The 15,540-nt window shown below is 37.9% G+C and overlaps 1 protein-coding gene across 6 annotated transcripts in view; it reads left to right on the top strand.

Moving 5' to 3' along the window:
• The window catches only part of ABCG2 (ATP binding cassette subfamily G member 2 (Junior blood group)), a 141,569-nt gene extending 126,646 nt beyond the window's left edge, over positions 1-14,923 (top strand). For all 6 annotated transcript variants that reach the window (XM_053217140.1, XM_015073634.3, XM_053217141.1 and 3 more), the window contains 6 exons: positions 3,691-3,780; positions 4,914-5,038; positions 6,272-6,426; positions 12,037-12,126; positions 13,014-13,096; positions 14,705-14,923. In XM_053217140.1, the coding sequence (XP_053073115.1) occupies positions 3,691-3,780; positions 4,914-5,038; positions 6,272-6,426; positions 12,037-12,126; positions 13,014-13,096; positions 14,705-14,852 (691 nt within the window). In that variant the 3' untranslated portion in view covers positions 14,853-14,923. The remainder of the gene's footprint in view (positions 1-3,690; positions 3,781-4,913; positions 5,039-6,271; positions 6,427-12,036; positions 12,127-13,013; positions 13,097-14,704) is intronic.
• Positions 14,924-15,540: the final 617 nt, after the last annotated feature.

The following is a 15,540-nucleotide window of genomic DNA, read 5'->3' on the forward strand; positions in this document are numbered from 1 at the left end:
ATGTTAAGCATTTTTAATATGCTTATTGCCATGTGTATCTTCTTTGGAGAAATGGCTATTCAAATCCTTTGCCCATTTTTTTATTTGGATTCTTTTTATTGTTGAATTGTATGTGTTCTTTTTATATTTTGGATATTAACCCCTTATCGTGTATAAATTTGCAAATATTTTCTGATATTCTGTGGGTTGTCTTCACTATTGAGTGTGTCCTTTGATGCACATGAGTTTTAAATTTTGATGTAGTCCAGTTTGTCTGGGTTTTTTTTTTGTCTTTTTTAAAATTTTTATTTATTTATTTTGAGAGAGGGGAGAGATGTGTAGGTGTGCAAGCGGGGGAGGGGCAGAGAGACTGGGAGAGAGAATCTCAAGCAGCCTCTGCACTGTCAGTGCAGAGCTCAATGCACGGCTCTATCTCATGACCCTGAGATCCTGACCTGAGCTGAAGTCAGGAGTCTGACACTCAACTGACTGAGCCACCCAGACACCCCATCTGTTTTTTTCTTTTGTTGCTTGTGAGTAATTTTTTTCTCTATTTTTTGATTTGTTTGCCATGAGGAGGTGGATGAGACTTAGGTTTTTCTGTTATATGGTTAGCACTTATATTAGTCTACCTTAGCGAGTTTTAGTCATTATGTGCCCTTAAAAATAGTTTTTCATAATGAGACTTTGTAATGAGGTCTAGCTTGCTCCAAATGTAGATGCTCAGTGATGTCCAGGACTGTAGAGTTCTCTTTATACTTCATGTGTAAAACTGTTCTGTGCCAGGCATTGTGCTCTACACTTTAAATCACAGACTCTGGTTACCCTTCTGCCCAGAGGGATGGGTGATATTATCCCCATTTTACCATAAGGATATGAAGAAGGTGCAATAGCTTAAGTTGAATCTGTTTTGATGTCTGGAGAAAGCTGATTGTTTATGAAAGAAAGAATAAGCATAAAAGTCAATTCTTCACTCAAGTAAAATAAATGATCTCCAAAATAAATGGAATTAAGTAGTGTTACTCTACGTTGAGATTATTATGGCAGCTCATTTACAGAGTTATGTCATTCTTTTTCTCTTTACCTTTTCCCTGAAGACAGTGTTCTCTCACTTCCAGGCTTGCTAGTAATTGATGATTTGTACCTTTTGTAAATGCCATATTTTTACCAAGCACAGAGTATAGGTCACAAGATCTATAGAACCTGTGGACCTTTTGTGTTGTGCAGTTGGAAGCTTTTGGAATAAATATTGGAAAACCTGTCCTTAACTGGCATTTTAAAGGGAAACTGGAAATCTAACCATTAAAATTCCTGATAGAAGAATCCAGAGAAATAAAGAAGAGCTTTAGCAGTTTCTTCAAATTTATTCTGGAGAAATAGGGCATTGGATTTATTTTAATTTGTGTGGTATTTTTAAAATATTTTATTTATTTTTGATAAAGACAGAGTATGAGTAGGGGAGGGGAAAAGAGAGAGGGAGACACAGAATCCAAAGCAGGCTCCAGACTCTGAGCTGTCAAGCCTGACATGGGGCTTGAACTCGTGAACCACAAGATCACAATCTGAGCTGAAGTCAGATGCTCAACTGACTGAGCCACCCAGGCGCCCCTTAATTTGTGTTTTTTGATTTAAACTTGCTGCCACTTTTTCATCATTTGAAATTGCTCAGGAGGCTGGGGGTTTGGTTCTCTTCTTTGGGAATGAATTATCCCAGAGAGGTGCTCTCTGCTCTTTCTCTAACATGTGTAACTGACAAGCTGGGTTTTATTAGTATATAGAGTTTAAGCTTTTTTTTTTTTTTTAATGTTTATTTATTTTCTGAGAGATAGAGCACATAAATGGGGGAGGGGCAGAGAGAGAGAATCCCAAGCAGGCTCTGCACTGCCAGCACTCTGTACAGCCCGATGCAGGGCTCGAACCCATGAACCATGAGATCATGACCTGAACTGAAGGTAAGAGCCAGATGCTTAACTTAGTGAGCCACCTAGGCTCTCCGAGTATGAGCTTTTTTGACCTAATAGTTACCTTACAGGGTTGTGGTGATAGCTAAACAAATTAATGCATATTAAGAAAAAAGATAGTTTTAAAAATATTTGGATAATAAGGAGATATTACAGACATGGATTACCCGATTGAAAAGTATTAGAAAACCTTAAATTTTTTAGTAATAAAAGCTGTATTTACTGTTAAATAAATCATCTTATGATTTAGAAGTAATGTCACTATCTACTAGTTCAGAATCCTGATGAACAAACAGTATTATTAGATATAAGATCTGACAAATTGAGCTGAATTGTTGCATGTCCCATATTTCTGAAATTAGCTTTTATTCTGATAGTAGGCTTATTTGTGTGGAAAAGGTTGCATAGCTGCCTTTGTACTAGGTCTGGCTATTTCCTATTTATTAATTATAAGTTAAACATTTACTTTTAAAACAGTCTGTTTTCTGTCTTCTGTTTTATTTATTTTGGGCATTGAAAACAATTACTGAGTATCTGGACTTTCTTTCTTTCTTTGAGAGGCTGTACACTTGAGTTTCTATTTGTTCTCTCTTATTTTTGCATCATTTAAATGATGGGTCACTTCAGCTCTTTCAGTTTCAGCTCACATCCTCATGTCAATTAAATGGTTTGGTTATGAAGGGCAGCCCAACACTGTCTGAGGGATGTTAGCATGCTTTTGTAAGATGCATAGGTCTATCCAAGTGTCTTTCCTTTTTGAGCCTTCGTTATTTTACTGAGAAACAAGCATTAGTAGTCTTCCTTTTCTTACAGATGCAAAAATAAATTTTTCCTTTATAAGCATCATTTTGTTTTCTGAGCACGTTTGAAGCCATTTTGGTGATGGCCTACCAAGGATAATATCAAGGCTGTACTGACGATCGTGTGGTGGAGGTCTATAATAAGGTGTCGACTGAGGTTTTCCTCCCCCGTCATTTTGCCTCTTCATATCCTAGTTTCTTCTTTACTTTAAAAATGTGGCTAATAGAGGCTTTTTTTTTAAGCTCTACAGACTTTATTTGGTTCACTATTTCTTTGTTGATACATTAGGAATGATACTTGTTGTTTTTGTTAGGTAAAATTCAAGATAATATTTTTATGACCTGTGTATTCATCAGCACAGGCTGCCATCAGAAAGAACCATAGTCTGGTGGCTTCAACAACAGTTTAAACAACAACTTCTTACAGTTGAGGAGATCAGGGTGCTTCCGTTGTCAGGTTCTGATGAGAGCTCTCTTCCTGGCTAACAGATGGCCACCTTTTTGCTGTGTCCTCACATGGCAGAGAGAGAGAGCACACTCTGGTGTCTCTCCCTTTCTTTTAAGGACACTAATCCTGTCATGGGGACTCTACCCTCATGGTCTCATCTAAATCTCATTACCTCCCAAAGACAGAATTGTCTCTAAATATCATCTCATTGAAGGTTTAGGCTTCAACATAGGAATTTGGGGAGGACACAATTCAATCCATAGCAATCCAGGACTGTGACTTCCAAACTGTGCTCTGTGGAGTCCCAGGGGTACCACCGTGTGTGCAGAGAGATGGTAGGGAGAGAGCTGATGGAGCTCATAGTTCCCTCTGTTTAAACCAGAACAGTGTTCTATTTAATGTTATAAGGTATCATTTGAGGAGAGAATTTCATGGGTAGAAAATTGATCTAAGAATGTTTAATCGACTGCAGTGCTTTTTTTTTCCCTTTCTCTCATTGCAGATCAGGGGTGCTCTTCTTCCTCACGACCAACCAGTGTTTCAGCAGTATCTCAGCTGTGGAGCTTTTTGTGGTTGAGAAGAAGCTCTTTATGTGAGTAAGTCTCTGTTCCAGGAAGGGGGCTGTCTGGTATCAGGGGGTGTTGGTCAAACTGGTCATATCCTGTATTGGGCTGCAGGGTGGTTCCTAGGGATTGCCAATGTTGAGAAAAAGCATCCAGAGACTGAAAAGGCAGTCATGAACCTGTGGGACCTGATACCAGGGGAAAAAGGAGTTCAAGATTAGGGCAGAGCCAGCAAATCCAAATGCTGCAGATAAAGCCAGCAATAAAGGGGCTGAAAAGGAGCTTTTGTTTTTAGCAAATGATAAGTCTTAATGGCCTTTCACAAGAAAAGTTAGAGGGGCTTGGTAGAGAGAAAGTAGTGGATTGAGCCAGTAAATATAAGGTAAGGAGGTAAAGTTTGACAAAGAATGTGAACCCAGCTTAGCCCTCAATGGGAGGGGGACTAGAAGAAGGCAAAGGGCAGCCTTAAAAGAAGGTCTGGGCTGTTTTGTTTCTTGTGTTTTTTAAAGTTGGAAGAAATTTGCCCATATTTACATGCTAAGGAAAGGAATCCTTCCAGAGGGAAAGAATAAAGATGTTGGTGGAGGAGTTTGGAATTATAGGAGGAAGATGTCAGGAAGAGGAAGGGATCTAGAAGTAGAGAGGAAAGAAAACAGGATTTCATAGCTGACAGGGATGTATGGTTGGAGGATATGATCACTGAAGGAAGAAGTGCCATTTTCTTTTTTATCATGAGGTTGGAAGAAGTGATCCAAGACTGCATTAGGAAGTTCAGAGGATAGCAGTGTCACCTTCTTCGTAATCAAAAGTGGGGAGAAAGTAAAACTGATACCACAGCTGAGCTCCAGTGCTGGGAGAGAGGGAAGAGACAGATCTGCTCACTGGGAGCAGCTGCTCAGGGAGCAGAATGGGCGGCACTCGGAGGGAGTTCTATAATGAGAAGAAGGGTGTTGCACAGACCCGCATGGAGGTGACATCCCAGGAGAGGCCCCCACCTTAGATGGTGCCTGATGCTGACAAGGATGGAGGCTGGGTGTTCACCTCCAGGATGTGAGAAGCTGTAGTTGTTAGACCCCTGGTGGCAGCAGAAGTCTGTACAGTGAGCAATCTAATCTGTTCTCTGCCTTCCTAAACTAATGTAGGATGAGTTTTTCTTTTTCAGACATGAATATATCAGTGGATACTACAGAGTGTCATCTTATTTCTTTGGAAAACTGATATCTGATTTACTACCCATGAGGATATTACCAAGTATTATATTTACTTGTATAATATACTTCTTGTTAGGTAAGCAACATGACAAAAGGTATGTGTGTCTTTAGTCTTGGATATGAGGCCAATTTGTTTATACCAGCATGTTTTTGGTTCTCAAACTCTAAACCACGCCAGTGAGATAAGGAGACATCTATCCATTGTGCACACTCTCAATAACTTCTCTGAGGACATTTTTTCAAGACTTGTCCCAAACTAACTTTTAAAACTTTTTATAAAACTGTATTTTACTGTGAGATGCTATGTATCATTTACAAACATGGAAAGAAGTCACAAGATTATTTGACACTATGCTGGAGGAGCTGGAATATTTAGTACCATTTATATTTTTGTGTGTATGCATGTGTTTGTGTGTGAAGATAGTGAAAGATGTGACTTTTGAGGCTTCTTAGTTTAATACAAATACTTGTTTGATAGGTGTGGTTATTAGATTCATTTGTGCATTGTGTTTAGGCTTTACCCCAGGCTCACTGCATCAGAATTTCCATGTATTTTACTGATACACATAAACACATACACATCAGAAATATATATTTTAATTAAAAAATATATATATATATATAACTAAAGCACTAAGAAGATTCACTGATTGAATTAAACTTCCATTTTACAAATAAGAGGTGTGTCAAGTATTTAGGCATAGAACCTAGATCCTCAGGCTCCTTCCAAAATCTTCAGATTATATGACCCATAATATTAGTCCATTATGATTTGTAAAGTAGTCTTATGAAATTTATTTAGCCCCACCCTCAATCCCACCCTCAAGACAAATGGTGATTTGTCTTGGGAGACTTGGCTTTTGGAGACACTACCCCAGATAGTGAAACCACTGGAAGGTCACATAATCTTCATCTTCCCAGTTTCTTCACACAACGCAGTTATAGCCAGTAGTCATGTGGTGATGTCTGGGTAGAACGAATGTGCTCTTGACAAGTTTCCTTCTTAGAAGAAATGGCTGTAGAATTGTGACCACTTGTGTTGCCTACAGCTGTCCATCTCAGGCACTCAGAAATTGTTAATAATTACACATAAAGAAGCAAAGATGTTACATAGAAATGTACTTATACAGTAAGTATAAAAAGAAAGTGTATGATTATACAGTAGGATGGGGTGGTCGGATAGAGGATGAATTTTCTTCATTCTGATATTTGTTTCTCAAAATATTATAGTGCCAATTGCACAGAGCAGTCTCAAATACACTGTTACCTAGGTGGTTGGATTCAACCCCCTCTTTTCTTCCCAACCAAGGATTGAAACCAGTTGTGGAGGCTTTCTTCATCATGATGTTTACCCTTATGATGGTGGCTTATTCAGCCAGTTCTATGGCACTGGCCATAGCAGCAGGCCAGAGTGTGGTATCCATAGCAACACTTCTCATGACCATCTCCTTTGTGTTTATGATGGTGAGTAGAAACTGTGCTTCGCTAAGAATAAATTATTTCCCCTTATTCTTTCCTGAAAATTTACCTGTTACCTGAAACCAGCTTGGAAGATTCTGTAAATTAGATTCTCTGCTTTAAGGAGGCCATGTATTGAAGGATAGCTTATATTAGAGAATGTACAGCTTTTTCTTGACATTCCCTAGCCTTTTTGGCTACTGTTCTAATATTATTGCTATAAATTTAGTTAGCATTTTGTTGCAAATGAGTTTTTAAAAGATTCTTCTTGGTGACGTATAGTGAAACCTTGATAAACTGGAACTTCAAAAACCAAACTAGACTTTAAACAAAAGACTAAGATGCAGAAGGGCACTATATCATAATAAAGGGGACAATCCAACAAGAAGATCTAACAATTGTAGATATTTATGCCCCCAACATGAAAGTACCCAAAAATATATAACTATTAATGAGACATAAAGGAACCCATTGATAATAATACAATAATAGTAGGGGACTTTAACACCTCACTTACAGCAATGGACAGATCATCCAAGCAGAAAATCAACAAGGAAGCAATGGCTTTGAATGACACTGGACCAGATAGACTTAACAGATATATTCAGAACATTCCATCTTAGAGCAGCAGAATGCACTTTCTTTTCAAGTGCCCATGGGCCATTCTCCAGAATAGATCACAAATCGGTCAACAAATAAAAAAGATTAAGATCATACCATGGATATTTTCATATCACAACCCTATGAAACTTGAAAGTCAGCTACAAAAAAAAATTTGGAAAGACCACAAATACATGGAAGTTAAATAACATGCTACTAAACAATGAATGGGTCAACCAATAAACCAAAGAACAAGTTAAAAAAAATACATGGAAACAAATGAAAATGAAAACACAATGGTCCAAAACCTTTGGGATGAAGCAAAAGTAATTCTAAGAGGAAAGTATATTACCTCAAGAAGCAAGAAAAATCTCAAATAAACTACCTAACTTTATACTAAAGGAGCTAGAAGAACAACAAATGAAGCCTAAAGCCAGCAGAAGGAGAGAAATAATAAAGATTAGAGCAGAAATAAATGATACAGAAGCTAAAAAGAAAGAAGAAAGAAAGAAAGAAAGAAAGAAAGAAAGAAAGAAAGAAAAGAAAGAACCATACAGCAGATAAATGAAACCAGGGGCTGAATCTTTCAAAGAATAAAATTGATAAACATCTAGCCAGACTTATCAAAAAGAAAAGAGAAAGGGCCCAAATAAATAAAATTAAAAAAGAGTGGAGAGGTCACAACCAACAGCACAGAAATAACAATTATAAGAGAACATTATGAAAAACTATATACTAACAAATTGGAAAACCTGGAAGAAATGGATAAATTTCTAGAAACATATACACTACCAAAACTTAAAAAGAAAGAAATAGAAGACTTGAACAGATCAATAACCAGCAAAGAAATTAAATCAGTTATAAAAAGTCTCCCAACAAACAAAAGTCCAGGGCCAGATAGTTTCCTAGGAGAAATCTACCAAACACTTAAAGAAGAGTTAATATCTATTCTTCTTAAACTATTCTAAAAAATAGAAAAGGAAAGAAAACTTCTAAGAGTCTCATTCCAAGAGACTAGCATTACCCTGATTCCAAAACCAGACAAAGACTCCACTAAAAAAGACAACTATAGGCCATTATCCCTGATGAACATGGATGCAAAAATTCTCAATAAGATACTAGCAAACTGAATCCAACAGTGCATTAAAAGAATCATTCACCACAATCAAGTGGGATTTATTCCTAGGTTGCAAGGGTGGTTCAGTATTTGCAAATCAATCAACATGATGCACCACATTAATAAAAGAATGGATAAGAACCATATCCTTTCAATTGATGCAGAAAAAGCATTTGACAAAGTATTACATCCATTCATGATAAAAATTCTCAACAAAGTAGGGTTGGAGAGAATATACCTCAACATAATAAAGGCCACATAAACCCCACATCCTCAATGGGGGAAACAGAGGTTTTCCTCTAAGGTCAGAAATTAGACAGGGATGTCCACTCTCACCACTTTTTTTTCAACATAGTACTGGAAGTCCCAGCCACAGCAATCAGACAACAAAAAGAAATAAAAGTCATCCAAATTGATAAGGAAGAAGTAAAAGTGTCACTATTTGCAGATGACATGATACTCTATATAGGAAGTTTGAAAGACTCCAAAAAATTTTACTAGAACTGATACATGAATTCAGTAAAGTCACAGGATACAAAATCATCATACAGAAATCTGTTGCATTTCTATACACCAATAATGAAGCAGCAGAAAGAGAAATCAAGCAACCAATCCCATTTAAAATTGCACCAAAAACCATGAGATATGTAGGAATAAACTTAACCAAAAAGGTAAAAACATCTGTACTCTGAAAACTATAGAACGCTGATGAAAGAAATTGAAGAGGACACAAAGAAATGGAAAAACATCCCATGCTCATCAATTTGAAGAATACATATTGTTAAACTGTCTATACTACCCAAAGCAATCTACACATTTAATGCAATCCCCATCAAAATGCCACCAACATTTTTCACAGAGCTAAAACTAACAATCTTAAAATTTGTGTGGGACCACAAAAGACCCCGAATAGCCAAAGCAATCTTGAAAAAGCAAAGCAAAGCTGGAGGCATCATAATTCTGGACTTCAAGTTATAATACAGAACGGTAGTGATCAAGACAGCATAGTACTGGCACAAAAACAGACACAAAGGTCAATGGAACAGAATAGAAAATCCAGAAATGAACCCACAAGTATATGGCCAATTAATCTTTGGCAAAGCAGGAAAGAATATCCAATGGAAAAAAGACCGTCTCTTCAACAAATGGTGCTGGGAAAACTGGACAGCTGCATGCAAAAGAATGAAACTGGACCATTTTCGTACACCATACACAAAAACAAATTCAAAATGAATTTTCCTTTTCATCTTGTGAAGAATGTCTAAATGGCTGTCAGAATGGCTAAAATTAACAACGAAAGAAACAACAGTTATTGGTAGGGATGTGGAGAAAGGGGACCCCTCTTAGATTGTTGGTGGGAATGCAAACTGGTGCAGCCACTTGGAAAACAGTATGGAGGTTCTCAGAAAGTTAAGAATGGAACTACTCTATGATCCAATAATTGTACTCCTAGGTATTTACCCAAAGGATATAAAAATACAGATTTGAAGGGATACATGCACCTCTGTGTTTATAGCCACATTATCAACAATAGCCAAATTATGGAAAGATCCCAAATGTCTATCAACTGATGAATGGATAAAGAGGAGGTGGTATATATACACAATGGAATATTACTCAGTCATAAAAAAGAATAAAATCTTGCCATTTTTAATGACATGGATGGAGCTAGAGAGCGTTAAGTGAAAGAAGTTAGAGAAAGACAAATTCCATATGATTTCACTTATATGTGGAATTTAAGAAACAGAATGAACAAGGAAAGGGAAACGAAAGAGAGAGAGGCAATCTGAGAAACAGACTCTTAACCATAGAAAATGTGATGGTTACCAGAGGGGAGGTGGGTGGGCAGATGGGTTAAATAGGTGATGGCAATTACGGAGTGTACTTGTGATGAGGACCAGGTATATGCAAGTGTTGCATCACTAAATTGCATACCTGAAACTAATATTACAGTGTATGTTAGTTAATTAGTTAGAATTTAAATATAAACTTAAAAAAAAAAACAGAAAAATTTTGATTTTAAGATTCCCCATATAAACAGCAGTCAATTGCCCAACTTCTATGCTAGTGTTAGAGAACTGCTGACTGGTTTAAGCAATAACTTGATGGTTTGGATGTATCTACTCCTTTCCAAGGGAATAGCTAAGTTCCATGAGAAACAAAATGGTCTGCAGTGTGGGTAGTCTGTCTTGGGTCCCTCCTGTATTTTGAAAAGGAGTGTCTAAAAATACTGAAACATTCCAGAGCCCATACAGTACCGTGTCTCTGCCTTTCTGGGTTCTTGACATTCCCTTATATGAATATATTTCTACTTACCTTTTTTTTTTTAAGTAGTTACTGAATCCTAATCTTACATGTCCCTTAATTTTACATGCACATAGATGAATCAATACATGAATCAACTAGTTACCACATTGCCCCCTACAACATGAAGTAAACAGGAATGCTTAGTCTATTAATATACATGTTCTTTCTGCTAGAATAGGAATAGATGTCTTTAAAAGGAAAATAATCATGGGGTGCCTGGGTGGCTTGGTCGGTTAAGCATCCGACTTTGGCTCAGGTCATGATCTCGCGGTCCGTGAGTTCGAGCCCCGCGTCGGGCTCTGTGCTGACAGCTCAGAGCCTGGAGCCTGTTTCAGATTCTGTGTCTCCCTCTCTCTCTGCTCCTCCCCTGTTCATGCTCTGTCTCTCTCTGTCTCAAAAATAAAATAAAAACGTTAAAAAAAATATAAAGAAAAAAGGAAAATAATCAGCACAAACTCTGGAAAACTTTGTGAATTTGAAATCTAAACATTATTGAGAAATTGATAAACCTTGCATATATTTTCTATATTATCCAATAAATAACATGTCATCAATATATAAAAATGTCTTGTGTTTTATATTAGATGCTTCGTCTTATTATTTAAATGTTTGTATATAGAACTTTTAAAACCAGTCATAAAACCATGTTACTTAGAGACGCAGTGTGTGGTATATTAAGCACCTGGTTAGGTGGAGTTCAAAAATATGTAGTCCCTCAGTGACATCAGGTTAATGTCTATCCCAGCATTCCTAGGGCCAGTTAGAAATTTTATATGAACCTCTTCTCATGTAGCCATCTGTTGCTGGAGTAATCCTTCCTGGGATCTTCATTGTCATACTGTTTTATGGTAGCTTTAAATTTTTTTTTTTAATGTTTGTTTATTTTTGAGAGAGAGAGAGCAGGGGTGGGGCAGAGAGGGAGGGAGACACAGAATCTAGAGCAGGCTGTCAGCATAGAGCCCAATGCAGGGCTTGAACTCATGAACCATGAGATCATGAGCTGAGCTGAAATTGGATGCTTAACTGAGCCACCCCGTCACCTGGTTTTTGGTAGCTTTAAATGAAGGTATTCACCATATTTTATGCCTCACTTCACCACATTGTGCTATATACCAGTTCCAGGCTGTAGGTTAAGTATGCATCCTGACCCCCAAACTATTTCTATAGTCATGCAGAGATAGAATGCAAACGTTTTTAAATAACAAATCATACTGTGTTTTGGAAATAGAGGAATGAGATGTTCAGGATATGATCTGGTGTATGTATTGGTGGGAACATACAGTGTCTGTATCGTGAGAACAGTCAGTACTTCTTGACCTTTCATTGTGTGCAGTTACAGAAGGTAAAAGCCTTGAAATTTAAGGGTCTTCCAATTAAATGGCACATATATTATATATTGTCATTCCCTGAGAACCATAAACAGCCTCAGTGATAGAGAGGCATACTCATGCAAAGAGGAATGGAAGGAATGTCCAGAGTTGGTCTTAACAGAAATGTTTATAAAGGTTGTAGGGCACTTAAAGGAGGTATTCTCTGTAATTCTTCATGAAATCCCCTCACCAGGTCTGATTCTTGGTACTTTCTTTTTGTAGATATTTTCAGGGCTGTTGGTAAATCTCACAACCATCCAGCCTTGGCTATCATGGCTTCAGTACTTCAGCATTCCTCGATATGGCTTTGCGGTGAGTTTTCCTCATCTGTCTCTGTGATCCTAGCACAGGATTAATTCTAGGATTAGAATTCCCAAGATAGGGACAACCAGAATAAAGCCTAACAACCTTGTCTCCCGCTGTGAACTGTGAAGGTCTCCAGGGGTTTCTTTTTTAGGAGCGATGAAGGAGAGTTTTCTATTAAGCCTTAGATCACCTTGATAATCACTTGAGGTTTCCCCAGTTACCCAGTTGTCTGAAGGAGGTGAAGGGTGGGGAGATAACTCCTCATGAGGGAGAAAGATTGACTAATTGGTATAAAGAAATATAGTTGTGTTTCAGTTCACTATGAAAATAGAGGATGGGGGGCCTAGAATACGTATTTTATATTGAATTCAGAAAAAAACAAACAAACAAAAAAAACCCCAAAAACAAAGAGCATATAATACAGCCACTATCTTGGTTTTAGAAAGCTAATCAACTCCAAAGAAAACTGTCTTAATATAGTATAATTGGGTTTCTAACTCCCAAGAATTAGCACTGGTTTTGATGAAAATAAACAAGAATAATACAAAAGATTCTCACCATAAATGAACGATAGTCACTGAGTACTGCTGTATGATTTTGAGTACACTGTGGGATTATAAAATTGGGGAGAGAAGAAGGAAGGAGCCAGAGGTCTCCCCTCTTTGCCAACTACTTTACTTCCCTTTGTTTTGGAAGCTAAAATCTCAACCTTAGACTACTCAGTTGCCAAGGAAAAGAATTTTAGTTGCTCTGGTGTGGCAGAGACTGTGAACGTGAAGCTTGGTTTGTTTGTAGAAATAGCAATAAAGATTAAACTAGGAGGACATGATAATTCTTTGAAGTTTTTTGAAATTTAAAACTGTTTACCTTGCCCCATTCCCCTTGTGTTATAGGCTTTGCAGCATAATGAATTTTTGGGACAAAACTTCTGCCCAGGACTCAACATAACAACAAATAATACCTGTAGTTATGCGACGTAAGTTCATATTCAGTGTCGTAGTGGATTTGTTTACTATTGTGGTGTATGTAGAAAGCCCACTGGGCCACTTGGCTGGTGTAAGTCCTTTCACTGACTTCTCTGGGTTGTACACCAGTGCCCATCTCCTTGGCATTTGCTTCAGTGAAAATTGTACTTCAGATGGAGAAATGTTTCTGATACGTTCATTGGGGGCCTTTAAAAAAGATTCATTGGCTGTTTTGATTGTGAGTTTTAGTTTTGACTTTCTGAACACTTGAGTTTGAAATGAGCTGCTTTGATATTTTACCAAAGCCTTGGAATATTGGAATTGTATGGAGTGTGTGAAGTGTACAGATCCATAAATTTATGGCTTCCTGTAAGCCCAACCCAAGGCCAGGAGCAAGAGTTAAGAGGGCAGCAGAGGGGAGGATCATTGTCCTGCCGTGCTGTTGGCACTTGCCTCTTCCTCCTGCATTTACTAGGAGACATTATGAAATCGAGGTCTACATGACTGTCTTTTTTTCTTTTAAACTGACCCAGAACATCCTTTTTGAGGGATGTATCCTCCAAAGGAGGAAACACCTTTCAGTAAGCTGAGAAAGAAGTCCCATTTTTTTGCATAATGTCAAACAGAAATGCAGATTTTGATAAAATCAGAGGATGTTGTTTTAAAAATTGAATAACCCTTTTCTTGTCGATGATTGTTGTTAATGGTTTGATTTTGCTACATCGATCAATGAAAGAAAAGAGAATGCTGGTATCCAGAATCTCATGAACTATTCTCAAGTAGAATAGAAATAATTCTTAGTAATAGGGCAAATTGTTATTTTGAAGTATTTCTGAAAAACCTGTATGAAGAGAAGTTTTCTGCCCACTCTCTTTTGTCTGGGTATAACATTTTTGGAGGAGCTGCACACACATGGCGTACCAGGTAGTCAGTATGGCTGCACCAGGTAGTTTTAGGACCAGGCGCTTTTCTAAACTGTGGCAGGGCCGCTCCATCCTGCTCTAGCTCAGCCCCCACCGAGGCTTACACCTGATTAGGTGGGCCTGCTGGTGATGTCCTGCTGCTGAGTATCTGCAGTGCTCATTCCAGCCCTGCTGCGAGAGCAGTGGGGGCAGGAAGCCCTCGCTCACCTCTTTTCCTAGCTTTAGAATTCTTAGTGTGTGTTTCTTTGTACATCTGGCTGGTGGGTAGTGAGCTCTGTAAAGAGCTTTGATCAACTTGGTAGGGGCCTTAGATGTCATCTGTTAAAACTGAGGTTTTCCCTGTCAGGAGTGAGAGCAGCATCAGAAATCTGAAAACAAATGAATTTGGAGAGATTAGCGACTGGGTTCAAAGTGTGAATCGGTGGACTTGGCCAAGTTCCTTAAACCTTAGTCTCTTCATCTTTTTAAATGGGTATAGTATTTATTTCACTGGGTTGTTTCAGGGATTAACTAAACTGTTACATATGGACTGCTTAGCATAGTATCCAGCAGAATTGTAAGCCCTCATTGTTACCCATTATATATAAAGGCATAGTTCTTTAAGACTTGGAACCTATGGGAACTGGGAATACATTGAGAGTAAAACTTGACAGATAACTAAGGATAAAGTTATATTCTTTTTCTGTTGAATTTCAGATGTACTGGCGAAGAATTTTTGGTAAACCAGGGCATCGATATCTCCCCTTGGGGCCTGTGGAAGAATCACGTAGCCTTGGCATGCATGATTGTTATCTTCCTTATAATTGCCTACCTAAAATTGTTATTTCTTAAAAAATTTTCTTAAATTCTTCTTGAATTTACATGATTTATGTGCACATTAAATAGGGAGTGTCTTGATTTATTTTAAGCATTCAATGAAGTGTTTTTGTCGTCTCTTCATTTGGCATCATACTGTTCAGCAAGAATTATTTTTCCAGAAACCGCAGCGAACTGATTTATACATGAAAGAACTCAAGTCATAAACTAGTGATATTATGGACTGTGTATTAGTTCATCTGGTCATACAGTAACCATGGGGAAGACATCTAGTTTATCAACCTAAAACAGAATTGAATACTGGGAACTTGTGACAAGTTATTAATATTTCTGGTATTAGTTTCCTCATCTTTAAAATGAATAGAGGGTTCATTGCCCTCCAGCTCCAGTATTAAATGAATCTGTGATTTGCCATTATTTAATAAATCATAATAACAAATGTACAGATGCAGTGGTGGAAGTACGAAATCTAATCTATGTTGGAAAAACCCAGTGTTATTTACAGGGCAAAAAAACCCCCACTGTGATAGAAAAAGCTTTGATGAGCCTGTTAAGATTATTAGAACATACTGAGATTTCTCTAGTGGAATCAGAGCACCTCAGGGGTCTCTGCTGGCCTTTGTAGGTGTGGCGGACTGGGAGTTGTGACCCTTGCTGGGGCAGTTCAGTGGCCTGTGATCAGCGCAAGGATCAGAGCCTCCTGGGGCACTTTGCTC

This window comes from Acinonyx jubatus, chromosome B1, assembly GCF_027475565.1.
Source record: "Acinonyx jubatus isolate Ajub_Pintada_27869175 chromosome B1, VMU_Ajub_asm_v1.0, whole genome shotgun sequence".
Taxonomy (NCBI): Eukaryota; Metazoa; Chordata; class Mammalia; order Carnivora; family Felidae; genus Acinonyx; species Acinonyx jubatus.